At 37.1% G+C, this 15,600-nt stretch overlaps 1 protein-coding gene across 2 annotated transcripts in view; it reads left to right on the top strand.

Annotated features, from left to right (window-relative positions):
* Positions 1 to 15,600, top strand: part of RAPH1 (Ras association (RalGDS/AF-6) and pleckstrin homology domains 1) — a 79,257-nt gene that overhangs the window by 39,272 nt on the left and 24,385 nt on the right. The window contains exons 5-6 of one of the 2 annotated variants that reach the window (XM_036386496.1): positions 8,717 to 8,791; positions 14,944 to 15,021. In XM_036386496.1, the coding sequence (XP_036242389.1) occupies positions 8,717 to 8,791; positions 14,944 to 15,021 (153 nt within the window). The remainder of the gene's footprint in view (positions 1 to 8,716; positions 8,792 to 14,943; positions 15,022 to 15,600) is intronic. The other variant, XM_054515385.1, reaches the window with a different exon arrangement.

Raw genomic sequence — 15,600 nt, forward strand, 5'->3', positions numbered from 1 at the left:
GAAGTAGTGCTTCAAGTTAGCTCTTTTCTTTTGCCTGTCTTCCTTGAGACTGCCTGCCTGTGTAGCTGACCTTTAAAATTTTTCTTTACTGCTGTGGCTCTTCTGAAAGAGGTCAGTGTCTTGGCAGCTCTGCCCTTTTGACCGATACTTTGTCTTCTCCAGGCAGTATAGGTACTTTAAAAAGTCATCCTTTCTGCTGCAACTTCATGTTATGCTCTTCCTAAGTAAAATGGAAGACAGTTCTGATGGGAGAAAATGCTTGTCTGAAAAAAGAAATTAGGATTTGCACTTATTAAACTTAGTATTCTATCTTAAAATATACTTCTGCTGTGTTATTTAAGTGCTCTCTGACTTGGCAGTGCAGGAAAATCCTGTAGAAGAACAGTCATGTGCTGGCCCACAGAAGGTGTGTGTAGTCTAATATACTCTCTGGCTGGTAAGAGGGACCAATATTATAGGAAAAGGCTGCAATTCTACAGCCATCAGAAATGGGAGGATATGACTTCACTTTCCTCTCATTCTTCCTTCCTCACAGTTCTTTCCTTACACTCTCATCTCCTCCCTTGTCCCAGCTTTGGCACTTAACTGGTAATTAGTACCCCAAAACTTTGTGCTTCTATTCTGCATCTCACTCTGCGTTATTTAGGTGAACTGAAGAGGCTCAGAGGACTGATGCACATGAGAGGTGTTATAGCCAGGGACTGGAGGCTGGAAGGGAGAGCAGGAACTTACTTGGTGGTGGTAATTGATTATTCAGAACTTCTTGCCTGAGTATTTGGACAGACATCTTAGTGTCTTGTCTTCCTCTTCCTCCTAGCAGCCTGTGCTGTAGGCAACTCCTGGGGTTGCAGATATATCAGCATGATGACAGATGATAACTCACAGTGGTCATATTGGCCAGGACCATCCTTGTACTCATTCTGAATTTGTCTTTAGATCACTTTCAGTGGAGTTGACTGGAGTTCCCTTGGTTGTCTAAAATTGTGGGTTTATTAGTTGTCATCATGGTTTATTTTCTTCCTTTCCTCCTTTCCTTGCTTAGCACTATCTCTTTGGACATTTTGAGTGTTGATGTTTTCAAAGACTATCACTTTGTAGTCTTAAGACCTTGTCTTGATGGTACTAAGTGTTTTTTGACTGCACTTCTGTTCTTGTCTTCAGTCTCGCCTTAAGTATTGTTGAATAAAAAGTTGTCCCCACCCCACCCTAACCCCATAATTTTTTGCTAAATTAAAATTTGTCTTTGACACAATGACTTCACAGATCCTTGTTTGAACAGTATTCTTTCTGAAATTGGTACTTAGCATTTTGTTTTCTATACTTCTAGTTGTGTAATGAGTGGCATGCACCTTAAAATGTTTCTGTGGGGGGTTACTTTACATGTATGTAGACTAAATTAGTGAAGTAATAGCATGCATGACTTGAAGGTAGGGGAAATGATGTCTCTGTGACTAACTTGTTGCCTCCATCCATCTTATCTTTTTCTTCTTCCTTTGGTCCCTCTGCCAGCAAGAAGTTGTCTCTGTTTTCAGTGAGCTGTGCTGGAATAGAAGGAGAAGAAAGCGGAGGGGAGAGAATAGAGAACTGTGTTGATGATGCTTATGTAGCTGTGTGTGTCTGGAGAGTGAAAGGCTCCATTCATGGGCAGTCATTGTTACTGTCCTGCACACACTCAGTGAAGAGGTTGCAGATAAGTTTGAAGTCTGCCATCTGGTCTGGCACAGTTCAGCATCACCCCCCACCCCTCTTTATGTCTGTAACCCAGTTTGCACAGCTGAGAGATTCTGCTCATACAAAGATAATGCAAAATTTAGCTAGTAACACTACATGATTTAATTGCATTTTATTTTTTAGCTTTTACTTAAACTCATTGTAGATTTATACTTGATACTTGAGGGCTAAAAATCATGAGAAGAAGAGAGTGGCCAGTGCAATAAAGCCCCATGGTTTTTGCTTCACTTGACAGAAAAGGCAGTCTAGAGTAAACATTCATGTTTCTTTCAGGGTAGAAAAGGGAGCTTTGGAAGCATGACAGTTAGTAGCAATTGTCATGTAAGCTCAGCACACATAAATAAATCCATACTGGCTAAAAGATCCTGTGGGTTAAAATGAGAAAGTTGAAATGGACATAAGGGAATAATAAAGTGTGTGTTTCATAGCAATTTTGCTATAATTCTTACATGAATGTGCTAGCATTTCATTTGCCTGTGCAGTGGTGTAACACAGAAGCTTTGGTACCCATTTAAAATTATTGAGGGTCATGTTTTATGTTGGATTGCTATATGTTGCTGTGTATGAAAAAGCAGTTAACTGTTAATGTATGCAGACAAATAAACTGATGATATATATGGTCTTTGTTAGGCAACGGTGTCTTAAAATAGAGTTGGAGTGCTGAATCTCATCTGTTATTTGTAGGTGGTTGAAAGAAGAGTTGTGGTCTGATTTAGCTCTTGCAGGAATAGAGCATTATTGGCTTTTGTATTTTGAAGTTTGAGTACTTTTCCTTATGGTCCCCGTGTTGTGTGGTTAGCAGATGTGAAGGATGTTAGACTCCAATTTGTGAGAGTAGTCACAGATAAGCAACAAACAAGACATGGAAGAGGTTTGGTTTGTATTTCTTCTAAAGACTTAAAAAAAAAAAAATTTCTGCCAGTTGTGTTATGTCCTTAGTTTAGAACACAAAGTCTATTCTGGAGCATTTCCAGTTCCGCTTTTCCTAAGCTGAAAATAGTCAATGGAAAGACTTAATTTGAAACACAATTAGACCATTTCTTCCTCTTTCTTTTTCCAATTATTAGTCACAAAGTGTTCTTTTATAAATCAAAAGCAAGGGAAAATTGTGCTTATCTGTCATCCTGAAACATTACTTTGGCTTCCAGTTTTGTTGGCATAAGAAGTGTGAGCCATCCATTTTTCAAATGTTTTTGAAATACATGTAAAATGACTCTTCATTTGCCAGATTTTTGGAAGCTTTCAAAGCATTCCCTGAGATAAACATATGATTTTATAAAATATAAACAATATTTATGTATTTCAAGTAAATAATCAAATGTGCTTGGCTATGCATAATCATCATATAATGCACCAGAACTCAAGAATTGCTAATACACTTCCCAATGCCTGCAAACCAGCACATGAACTTTTTTTCATATTATACCTATGGAATCTGCAAAGCAAATTATAGGAAGGGATAGTTTTAATTTTTTAAAGCATTTTCAGTTGAGATCCAAAGGAGGCATTCTAAAAGTTTTATTTACTGCACATCATGGAATGGTAGGTTTCAAAAATTGGGGTAGATAGATTTAAAATACATGAAAGGGAAACAAGAATTTAACCATTATCCTTGCATTGATAAATCTTGATTCTCCACTCAGTGTATCTGACTTATTTTGTAGCTATGGACCTGAAATTTACCCTTTAACTTTTCCACATAGGAAATAACTAATTGAAGTGTAGCAGAAACCATAAAACATGTAAGAATAGTTTCTCTTCAGTCACCTTTGCCTCACACTGATGAAAAAGCTTTAAAGTTCTCTCCCAGGAAGGAACAGGAAAATAGACAATGTAATGTATGTTTGAGTCTTCTTTGACACCACTGGCTGGCAAGGCTGGTGTCCACTCAAAAATTACAGTTAGGATGTACTTTGTTAGTGTAAATGTGAACACCAAAGGCATTGGCTCTAAATACACTTAAATACACTGTTTCTTTGGGATTTTCTGTGAGGTTGGAGTCTTCTGTCGACAAGCAACTGAATGACTCATTCTGCTATACCAAATGCTGGGTAAATAAGCACTCTTAAAAATTAATCTCTTTGTTGTTAGGCCTGTTCCATAGCACTTCAGAAAAATACTTGTGTTTATGAAATGTTTTTTGAGGAAAAAAATGTAGCATTAATACAGACAAGCCAAGAAAATGATTGTTCAGAGGTTCTTTCTCTTACCAGATTTGTCTGCAAGAGGAAAAATACCAAAGATGAATGATGAAATAAATCTAGGCAGCTCACTCTTGGAAATACCCACTAGACTTGAGTTGAGAAATCACAAGTCTTGCTTTATGATGTTACCAAAGTTTGCTGAAAGTGTGCTGCAGGGGAGTTGTATGCATTGATTGCAGTTTCCAGTAAAGATATCACTCTAGTAGTGATGCTTAATTATGGAGCTTTTAAAACAGTGAATTTCCTTGTGGATACACCATCCTTTTCTGCAACGTTTGATTAGATTAGAGTTCTGAAATACTAAAGCTGTAGGAAGTTAGAAACAGATTAGTTGTTTGTCATTGTTTCAGATTGCCAAAAAAGAAATTTAGGACAGATGACAAAAATTAAGAACACAGCCGCCAGTTGTGGAACATTAAACTCTTAACAGGAGGAAAGAATTTGTTGTTTTCCTGAATTATCTTGCTGCTGTTTCAGTTTCTCAGTGCCTATTTTCCTGCTCTGAGGTTTTAATAAGAATAAACTGTAACCCCTTTTGCAACAATTTTTTTCTAATATCTAATCTAAACCAGCTGTGGTGCAACTTGAGGCCTTTTATCTTGTCTTATCTCTTGTTACTTGCAAGAAGAGACTGTCACCCACCTGTCCACACCTCCTTTTAGGTGGTTGTAGACAGTGATAAGGTGTCCCCTGAGCCTCTTTTTTGCTAGGTTAAACAACCCCCTTTGCAAAGGAAAGCAGAAAATGGGTATGTTTAGCTAGATGTTTATCATATTGTGTCCATATGAGTACGTTCCGTGTGAATACATAATCATAAAGAGATTGGAAAAAAATATTCAGTGCTCCTTCTCCATCCTTCGATCAAAATTACAAAAATCATTTTAAATCTTTAATTCTTGAGTTCTCTTTTGAAAACAGTGGATTCTAATTCTTGAAGCTGGAGTCCAAAGAATTCAGTCTAGGGATGTAGTTGAAATGGAAGCTATAGTAATCTTTTCAACAAAGTTTTGCAAGCATATAGCTTTCAATTGAACACTGTATACTTCAGTTTCCCTGATTTTTAGTTTGTTTTTTAGGGACAGAGAATGCATTCTAAAAAGGATTTTGTAGTGTTTCTCAACTGTGATATTAAATCCAAAATAGTGGCACAAGAGTGCCACCAGCTGGTTTAATTAAACGTGTATTTATTAGAGTTTTGCAAGAAACATAGCAAGATAATTACATGCACAAGTCCTCAGTGTGCTCTTGTTGCCTTTTTTTTGGTACTAAGGTAAGTTATTCTGCTGTACAAACGTTGAGTGAATTATGTCTTTGAATGTAAGATAGTATTTAACAAGAAAGGAAGTTTTCTATTTAACATGTTTAAGGCATATGAACAGGAAGATAAAATACTTCAGAAGATCACTAGGTCATCTTTCTTACAGTTCCCATCCCAGATGTTGATCATTATTTGTAAACTGTTGGTATAAAGAACATATGTGACACCTTTGAGACTGTATTGTACTATTTTTAAATTCTGAATGCCTGTTTTCTCAGCCCTTACCTTAAAATCAGAGGAATTAGATGCAACTCAGTCTCTTAGCAATGAGACTTAATCTTTCTAAATTGATCCCACTTTTCTGAACTGAGTCATCATCAAACATTACAAGAAAATAGATCAGTGTTCAGATTTTACAAAAATATGCAAGTGGAATTGAAGAAAAGAGGCCATGTATATACAGCATCTTACTTGTGAACCAATGGACTCCTGCCATGGCAAGATGGGCTACATGGCATTCATGCTTCAGATCTTAGCTAGGCAGCTCAGTTCATCACCTCTTCTTAAAGGCTTTTCTTAAAATCCAGCCATCAGCTCTTTTCTGTAAAAAAATAAATCTAATATGCCCGATAATCCAGTGATAGTTTAGTTTATGGCATTGGAATTGGTTTTATATCCTAGGTGAATATTAGGTGAGGCACTGGGAGAGAGACAGCTTTGTTGTTAGAGCTTGAGTTCTCATTGTTGTGGCAGAAGCAGGTGGAAGAACAGATGCTTTTCATGGTGGAAGACTAGAAATGTCTCCCTGGGAGTAATTAATGTTTTGGTTTTCCTGGATTTGATTGCTGTTCTTTTTAGTCTAGTGAAGTACCTGGGGCAGAGAAGTAGGTTAATTTGTTTGGCAAGATCAGTCATTTATATTGTCAGGGCTTTGATACATATTTCAAGTCCTTACATAGAGAGGAAGAGTGGGTTATTTGGATCCTCTGTGTGAACCATTGTGATTGTACCATCTAGAAAAAAAAAATAAAATATTTATCTTCCCCCAAACAATGGACTATTCTAGGAGCAACATCTGTTTGCCTCAAAGCCTGATGTTTGAGCTGAAGTCTTTCTTTGAAATAGACTAAATGCTTTAAAATTGGATTGTGAAAGTAACACATTGTTCTAAAATGAAATTTAATTTATCTACTAGTTTGTGCATGCCAAATATTTAAACATTTTTATGTGTGTGTAGTTACTGTTTAGCTGGGCTATAATTTCTAGAACTTGGGCTTTCCTGTTGCTTTGCTGCTTCTGTTCATTCTAACTTTTGGGTATGTGCAGTACTGCAGAATTTGTTATAGGGTAGGAAGAAGCCATGCACAAAAAATGTCTGGAAAAGAGCTGTTGCCTTCCTGTTTCTAGGCATGTGAGATCTGCAGCTCCAATTCACATAGGCAGTTGTCATCACACTGATGTTCCACATTTTACTGGCCAACCCCTACTCCCGTAAAATATCATTATCAAAGTGTCAAGTGGCTATTATGTTTTAAGAAGGATATGACATTCCCATTTTTGGGTAGAATTTCCTTGGTGGAGATAATGTTGTTAAATACAAGATAGCAGCAGCCAAGATGTCTAAGAAGGTTAATTGGCCTACCTTGACCTTCCCGGTAGGAGAAATATTCTCGAGCAAATAGTATTTCCTTTAAGGAGAGATTAAATATCCTGTATTTATGGACACTATTGTTGACTTACAGGCTAAGACAGAAGGTTACTAAACTCTTTAAGAAGAGGCTGCAAGTGTACATTGTAGTATTCCTTCTACTGCAGTGCTCCATTCACCAAGAAAGTGATCCATATTAATCAGTCCATGATGACTGACAAGAACTCTATGAAGAAACTCTTAAAAATTTTTCCTTGAACTTGTCACTGGGTTTTTATGTATACTTTTGGGGTTTGGACTGAGCCAACCCATTTTATTCTGCAAGTTGTGTAGCAGTACGTTGTAAGGAGACCATTCTAAACTGACTCTGTGGGAAGTTAGAGCCTCTGTGTAAGAAAGGATACAATTCAGTATGACTGTGAATAATTATACCAGGTATTACAAACCCTCAGTGTGGTTTGAGCTAGGCAGCACTGCTGTGTGTCTAAAACATATGATGTAAATAGAGACAGTACTTAATATGCAAGCAGAAAAATAATTTACTCTGTAACATAACCTGTGTCTATATTAGTAGCTAAATACCCAGGTGGAGCTTTGGCCGGAGCCTGGGTTTAATTTCAAATTAAACTGTAGAGTAGAGTGTAGAGTCTTCCCTGAGGTGTAACTTTTAAAGCCTCCTTGAGATCCTAATTGCTCATCCCAGCATGTGGCAGTCACATCAAGTAAACTCTCCCTGCAGGAATTGTATTCTCCAAACTATTTGATATTGCCTTGCAGGAAGTTGTGGACATGGGCTCTTCATTTTTTTCATACTATACCTTATTGTGGCACTGAAGAAGAGGTGAGATTCTGTATTGCTAATTACTAAACAAGAGTATAGTAGGCATGTATAGTTGTCATGCCTTATTCTGTATAGTGTTGAAACAAATTGTAACCACTTGGGACAAAACTTGCAGGATGGTGGTGGTACATAGGAGATTTACTTCATGCTCTTTTGAGTTGTTTAAATGCTCTTGTTAAGTGCCACAGTACTAGTCTAATTTCCTTAGCAGACTGGACTGTGGTTCTGCAAATCGCTGCATGATGATGGTTTTGTTGCCTGTAGCAGGTGCTGGAGAAGATAATCACTGGGATCTGTCATTAACTGATTTCTGTCTTTCTCTACTGGCTGCTTCCCCTTTACTGATTTTGCTTCCCATTTTGAAAACAGATGAAAATATATTTTCTGCTAATTTATCTTCCCAAGGGAAGCACGGGGATTTATAATTTTGTAATTTGGACTATACAAGAGAAGAGAGACTTAAGTCATTTTAAAAAAAAGGACGTGAATTTTAAGTTAGGTTGGTTTATTGTTGTGGTAAATCTTTCTTCTTTAAGAATGTAACAGCAACCCATGTAGAAAGCATAAAACTAGGATGTCTCCCAGATGACCAATTTATAGTGGCTCTATGTTTGTGTAGTGAAAGTGGAATGTTTAGTTTTAGAGGACTGGACAGGATTTTGAAAAGCATTGTAAGAGTGTGTTTTCTTACTTTTATAGTTCTGAATGTCTTTACAAATAAGTTTTCTCTTGCAGAAGGGAAACCAGTGACAGGTAAGCAAAAGTTATCTTAATTCTATTGTGTGACATTTTGTACAGAAGAAGATTAAAATAGTGTCTTTTATTAGTGTCTTGTGTAAATGCACAATTGCTTTTACATCTGTGTATCAGGCTCATAGTATTTGGGAATGTTCATGTTTTTATGGGAGGGGAAAAAAGTGATGATGTAGGGTTTTTTCTTTTAAACTCTGCTTTATCTTCTGTAATCAAGACACCATAAAATTACTATACTGACTTCCTTTGACTTATGTTCTTTCTCTTTCTTTCTGCACAAGCACTCCTATTTGGACAGGGAAACCTCCCTTCTTCTGAGAAACATTGCAGGAAAGCCTTCTCATTTGCTGACCAAGGTGATGATGCTTCTTTCTACTGTATGTGACTGTTTCTGTGTAGAAAGAATGCTTTTGGTGTGTGCTATGCTTTTCCAGTCCTGCCCTCTCCAGGAACTTCTGCATTTACTTACATGATTTTCCTGATTATCCAGGGTGCTTTTAAAAGATTGAATTGTGTTGTTTGTTTCTGCAGATTTATCGAAGTGTTCAAGTTCTTAAATACTTAATAGCTATATTAGCAGGTAAAATGCCTTAGTTGAAAAGGAAATGTACTGAGCTCGAAGTTCTTTTGTTCCTATTGCCATTCACTAGTTTAAAAAAACGAAAAGATCCTAGTAAAAATTGTGGGAGTGTTTAGTAGTTTTAAAAGCCATTAGTAGCCTTAAAATAAGTTCTCTTGCTGTATTGAAGATGAACTAGTAAGTAATGGGATATTTTTTATAACATTTTGAATGTTGACTGAATATAACGTGGGGAGAATATTGTAGTAAGTCAGTGGTCTAATGAGCCAGGTATATACAAATCTTGATTATAAATTAATTTTCTTCACAGCAAGGAGGTCACTAGTGTACTAAGTGATCACATTGTCATTCAATTTGCTAAAAATTACATCTTTTATATGTATTTCCTTTTGAAACTAGAGGACAAGGGATGGAGCAAGCTATAAATCTCTGCTGAAAATACAGGCTGGATGAAGGGGTTTCATGTAGCTGTGGTGTCAGATGTTGCTGAAGCGAATACATACTTCAAAACTATATCTGTGTAGGTTTTTTTTAATTCACAGACATTCTACTGGAGAGACCTCAGGCAAGCCTGCAGTAACAAAATGCAATTTGGTGATCTCAAAACAATGAGGATAATGTTCACTGGGCATAAGTAGTCTGTATTTAGCAATAAAAGTTTAGAACTGCTTTACTGCTTTTTTAAAATATCTTAATATTCTTCTCAAGATGCTCAGCATGTATCTTGACAACAGATTTTCAGGCTGTCTTCCAGAGGAGTACAAACAGCCAAAAGCAAGTAATCTTCTGCTCTTGTGATTGTTTTGCTTAAATTTTAAGTCCATACCTCTGCCTTGGCCCCAATAGCTCTTGGCCCCCCTGCACTGCCCAACAAAGCAAACAGCCACCAAAACAGCAATTGGCTTGATTGCAAATAGATTAACCACAGCTGTGGCACAAAGAAACCACAAATTTCTTTCATCTCCATGTGTCTGCAGATCCTCCCTTCGGGTCGTTTATATGTGGGATGAGTGTTAGTTACCATAGAGGAACTTAATTTTAAAAAGTACATTAAATTATCCCTGACCATGAAGTAGCTCCTCTCAGGTATTCTAATACACTCCACAGTTAAATGTATTTATAAATCCTTGTGTTGACTAATTAGGCTTCACAGCTCTTTGATTCAGATGCTTTTGGTGAGCCTTCTGGTTTCTTGAGGGTAATGTTGGTCAGCTTGTGACTGTTTCAGTACAGCTGTGCCTTCCACTTCTCACTCGTGAGCACACAGGCCTGGCATGGAACTTACTGGTTCTCTTCTGACCTCCTGCAAGCAGAAATACCTTTAGCAAAATGATGACATGGAATTCCACTTTGCTGCTTAGATCTCTTCAGCTTGTTGTAACATTGGACAAGCCTCTCTATGAGTGAAGCAGTCCCAAGAAATGGGGCATTTCCTTGTACCAAGGTGTTAGATCGTTTGACTGTAGGATCATATTGCAGGTCTGTGCTGGTGTCCCTGGTGTGTCACCTGTTTCTTACTGTCTTCACCTGTTTCTCTTTCTTCCCCTTCTCTGGTATTGTCTGCATCTTATGTTGAGACTAGAACCATTTTTGTCCTCTGCTAATATAACTAATTCTAAAAATTCTAGCCATGGACGAGATCCCTTCTGCATCACAACCATGCACACACACTGTGTTGAAGTTTTGGGTGATTTGGTGCAAATGGAGATGTTAATATGGTGTTCTCTGGTAGCAGGAACCTCTGTTTCAGTACAAGCTCTGCAAGAAGGAGATTCCTTGCAAAACAGGATTGCCTTTCTACCCAAGGTAGACTGTAGTTGGGAAAATAAGCAGTAGATACCTGATCTTAGTCCTTCAGAAGTCAATGCTACTTGAGTATTTAGTTATCTTCTTATCTGCATCCAAAGAAAAAATTCAGAGAAAAAAAGCAAGTATTAAACAGAGAAGAAATTTCTTAATTTTATGCATTTTGTAGGTTGTGTATCTACCTTGCTGACTTAAATAAATGTGGACATAGTTACTTAGCTCTTACCATTTAATTACTGGCTTTTCTAAGAACCTTTGTTAAGTGATGCCCCCCTCCCCTTTTTGTTTCCATTCCATTTTTTATCTCTGTAAAAGAGATTAGTTAATAACACTTAAAAAAGGTAAAATGAAAGAAAAAATAAAACCCCAACCTAGAAATGCGAGGCAAATTTTTTTTTGAGCAAGGTCAGCTCTGCCATTGCATGCATCTTGCACATCTTTATTGCTAAAACACAGCTGGAATGTCTTGTAACTGCATATTTAATTGGAAACTGGGGGAGGAAGCAGTGTTTGTCATTATATTACAGAAATCTTAACTTTATATTTTTTTTGTGTTATTCTTTCTGATATTTCAATGTAGGCTAAAATTATTCAAAACTTAGTTCTGGTATATAAATGCAAAGAAGATCATAATTTAAGACCATTGCACTGCAGACATATGCATTTTCCATTTTGGTTCCAAATATGTTTGAATATTTTGGATTAACAGATTCTGTACATAAGTATGTTGCCAAGTATTCCTGAAATCCGGTGCAATGTTTTCCATAACCAAAAGTAATCTTAGCTCAAAGCTTTAAAATACAAGTGTAACAATAGTCCCAGAATGGTCCTGTTAAGTGAGGAATTTGTTACAATTTGACAATGTTGCATATTGCTACTACTAAGGGAATATCCTTTTCCTGCCAGAGTTGGAAATGACTCTCCATTATGTTTTGTGTTTTTACAAAGAGTGTGTGTGTATCTCCTTGGTGTGTTTCCGAGGCTTGCCTGTAAGGCAGTCCAAGCAGGGAGTGGGTTCTGCTGACCCTTGCCTGCTGTGCCAGTTCTCCGATCAGTCTGTGACGGAGCCGTGTGCCAGCAGCACTGAGTGCTCTGTGAGCGGTGATGCTGTGAAGGGCACACAGGTGTGGCCATGGCAGGGACCGATGGCTGTACCTCCTGTGAAGCTGTGACAGCGCAGCAGTCCTGCCCTTTACCTGCCTCCTTGGGATCCTTCAGCAGCTCCCTCACTGTAGCCAGCATTTGCTAGCAAAGGGGAAATAAATGCACAAGGTAGATGTGGTTGGACTGAACGTGCTGACCTTGTTGGTTGATGGCATTGAACAGTTTCAATAGTTTGCAGTTGCAGTCAGGTATTTTTGCCATCTGTCACCTGTCTCCCTGTGCAGAGGAAAGAGTTGTTAGCTTATTAGTACAAGCTGATTAACGGCATGAGCTTCCTCCTGGATAGAAGCAGTGTTGTTCTCATGTACAGGGGGAGGAGAGACCTGTGTATATGTCTAAGTGCTGTTCTCGGGTGACTTTGATGGGCAGGGGACTGTTTTCTTGGGCCATTAGGAGAGGAACAGAATACATGGTTGTCAGTTTTGGGGAGTTATTAAATAATTTTCTTAAGGAATCAAAATACATAGTTCTTCATCCTTCTCCCATGAAACATTGTTTGCCACATCAGCAGTGATGCAGCAGTGGCCTGAGCTTAGTTTATTACTACTCAAAAAGTTTAAAATCTTTGACTACTATATGCTTTCAGACATTCTGAATCCTTGCTTTCTTTTCCTTGCTGTGTTTTCCAGTTAGTGAATTCAGACCTCTTTTTATAATTTTTTGCTCATTGGAACCAGTTATTATTTTGATAGTTGTAATTCTGTTTTGTTTCGGGTTTTTTTTTAATTTAATCTGATTATGTTAAACTCTAAAAAAGTATAAGGAATCCTAATCTCTGGACCCACATTACATTGAGTAGGAAATTAAAAGTAATTGGTACATATTAAAATAGTAAGTCCTTAAAATCTTTGGTCTACATATTTATCTATTTTCCAAAGCATTTTAGGTAATGATGGATTATAAACTTTGAGGTCACCAAAGATATTTTAGCTGTATTGGTACAGGTATATAAGAGGTCACAGCTGCTTCTTGCTTGCCGTGGTGTTGCTGCCTGTGCACTGTAGTGAGCAGGTGCTCCTGGCACTTTGCACTGGTGTACATGAAATGGGCTGGAAAATTGTGCTGATTGGGTTAATGAGCAGCTTCTCAAAACCATGAATTAGAGTTTCTCCAAATACATGATAAAATGAGTCTTTTGCTTTTGCTGATTTCATGATGAACAGGTGTATACCATCACTTTTAGAAACTGGAAAGTCTTTCATAGAACCACTGAGTAAGCTCAATTGGAAGGGACCCCCCAAGGGTCATTGAGTCCAACTGCTGGCCCTGCATAGGACATCCCCAAGAGTCACCTCATGTGCCCGAGAGCATTGCCCAAGTGCTTCTTGAGCTCTGTCAGGCTTGGTGATGTGAGGCCTCATTTTTTAGTAACAATTTATTTCAACAGATTGAAATTGTTAATGGCAAGAAATCGGAAGAATAAAAGATTCTTGTTATCATGGCAAGGTTTGTTTTTCATAGAATGCTAATGTGATTTAGCCTTTCTAAGCTACAGGACAGCATTGCTATTGTGAATAAAAAGTTCCCTGTAGACTCATAAACGCAATGTTCCTGTGTAGTTCAGTGCCCAGATAAGGTTTCAGGCTCACATTTTTTCTGCTCATGTCAACTTACTGCTTCATTTTATTGCAGAGGATTATATTTCAAGGCAGCATACTGGTCTGTCCAGCTGATGTTTTTTTATGGTGCACAGGATGCTCACAGATGTGAAGGACCAAAAGCTACTAAGAGTGCAATAAATAACAAGGGAATATCCTTTAGCAGTTGATATGAATATTAATAATTTATTGAGAAGCCAAAACTTAAGCTCTCTGGATTTCAGAATACTGAATCTTGACTTTTGCAATAAAAGCAACTATCTAAACACATGGTAAAGAAACTATTAATTACATCCATAGAAGAAAGCAATAGAGAACTAAATGTTTATAGTATGCTGAATGTTATGGTGAGATGTGGTACTTTGGCTCTGGAGAAAATATTAATTCTTTTTTAAGGATACTGAATATTTTGGAAGGGATTTGTGTGGTTTTTAATAGACTTGTTTGTGCTAGAGATTTTAAGGTAATTATGGTTTTATGTATTAATTACAATGAAGATCCACAGTTTAGGATTTTGAAAGTCTGAAAATTGCATATGTCATTTTTGAAACAATGGCTGCTTTTTAGCTGCATGTTTCAAATGCAATTTCAACAGAAATATCTATAATCTCCAGAATTTAAGAATCTTTATTGCTAGTCTTAAAAAGACACAGTTTTCTTTAGCAGCAGCAAATAGATTTAAGCTACCTGAATTTTTAATGCATTTCCAATTGTAATAAAAATCTATTACATAGAAGAGCAAAAGAATACTTATTCACCTTATGTCTTAAAATACTTAAAACAAGGAGAAATACAACTTGGATTTAGTAAATTCAAACCTCTCTCTGCACATGGATTTAACAGTTTAAAATCTTTCAAACTAATGCATGTAGTATGGAATCCTAGTTACAGGATTTGTTTCCCTTCTTTCTGTGTGCTGTTAAATTCGGGTACTTCTTGGCATGCTGTTTGTGTTTTATGTTGATCAACAAAAAATCTCCTGGCTGTACTCCATTGTATACTCTTATTGAATATGTATTATCCCAAGCTATAATACTGTCCCAAGCTGACTGTAAATATATAATATGCCAAAGTATTTGGTAGCATAAGGGTATTTACAGTACAGGAGAACAGAGAAATGTCTATACAAAATATATACTTCTGCTGGGTTCCTTTGGAGTTAATGGCAGTTGTATCTCTAAATATAGGAACACTTTTTGTCTTAAAAAGTAATAGTTTTCATCATCACTAGGAAATAGTTGGACATATACAGATGAGCAAATCAGCATTTCAGCTCACCTTTTAAAGCATGGTAGCCTCAAACCTACTGAAACCTGACTGAAGTTTGTGATAACTGGAATTGTGTGTTGTGTCCCCCTAGGAGGAACAGGCTGCTAAACTGAAAGCTGAGAAAATTAGGGTTGCATTAGAGAAGATTAAAGAAGCACAAGTGAAAAAGGTGAGTGAGTTATACCCATTTATAAGACCCTTATTTTATTTTTTTTTCACCTGGAAAATGCAGGCAAACTTCATTTGTATCTGTTAAGCCTTAAGTTGCCTTTTATAAAATAAGAACACTGTAGTGTTCTAATCTTTAGAACACTAAATTGTAATGTGCTTTCCCATCTAGACTGGACCTAATCAGGAGAAGCCTAAGATATGGAATAACATGATGTTTTTCTTAATGAATAGCTTGTTTTTCAGCTAGTGCTCATTGGGAAGATATTACCAACTTCTACCCAGAACTGAAATGAAGGTCCAGCCTCCTGAGATTGTTCTTGTATGTTCTGCAGTCACATGTTTAAAATTTGTACCTGTTTTCTTCATAGCCTTTTCTTCACAAGCCTTTTCTCATTATGCATGGATTTGCCAGTGCTAAATGGAAGAAAAGTATTCCAGACTAAAGACAGAGATTACCAAATGGAGAAAGCCTACTGCCATTACTTGATGTGATCTCAAAGAATACAGAATATCCTTCAAATTTAGCATTTTTATTTTATGACAGGATTTTTTCAGTAGCTTAAAATGCCCTTTTCAT

This window comes from Molothrus ater, chromosome 7 (assembly GCF_012460135.2).
Source record: "Molothrus ater isolate BHLD 08-10-18 breed brown headed cowbird chromosome 7, BPBGC_Mater_1.1, whole genome shotgun sequence".
Taxonomy (NCBI): Eukaryota; Metazoa; Chordata; class Aves; order Passeriformes; family Icteridae; genus Molothrus; species Molothrus ater.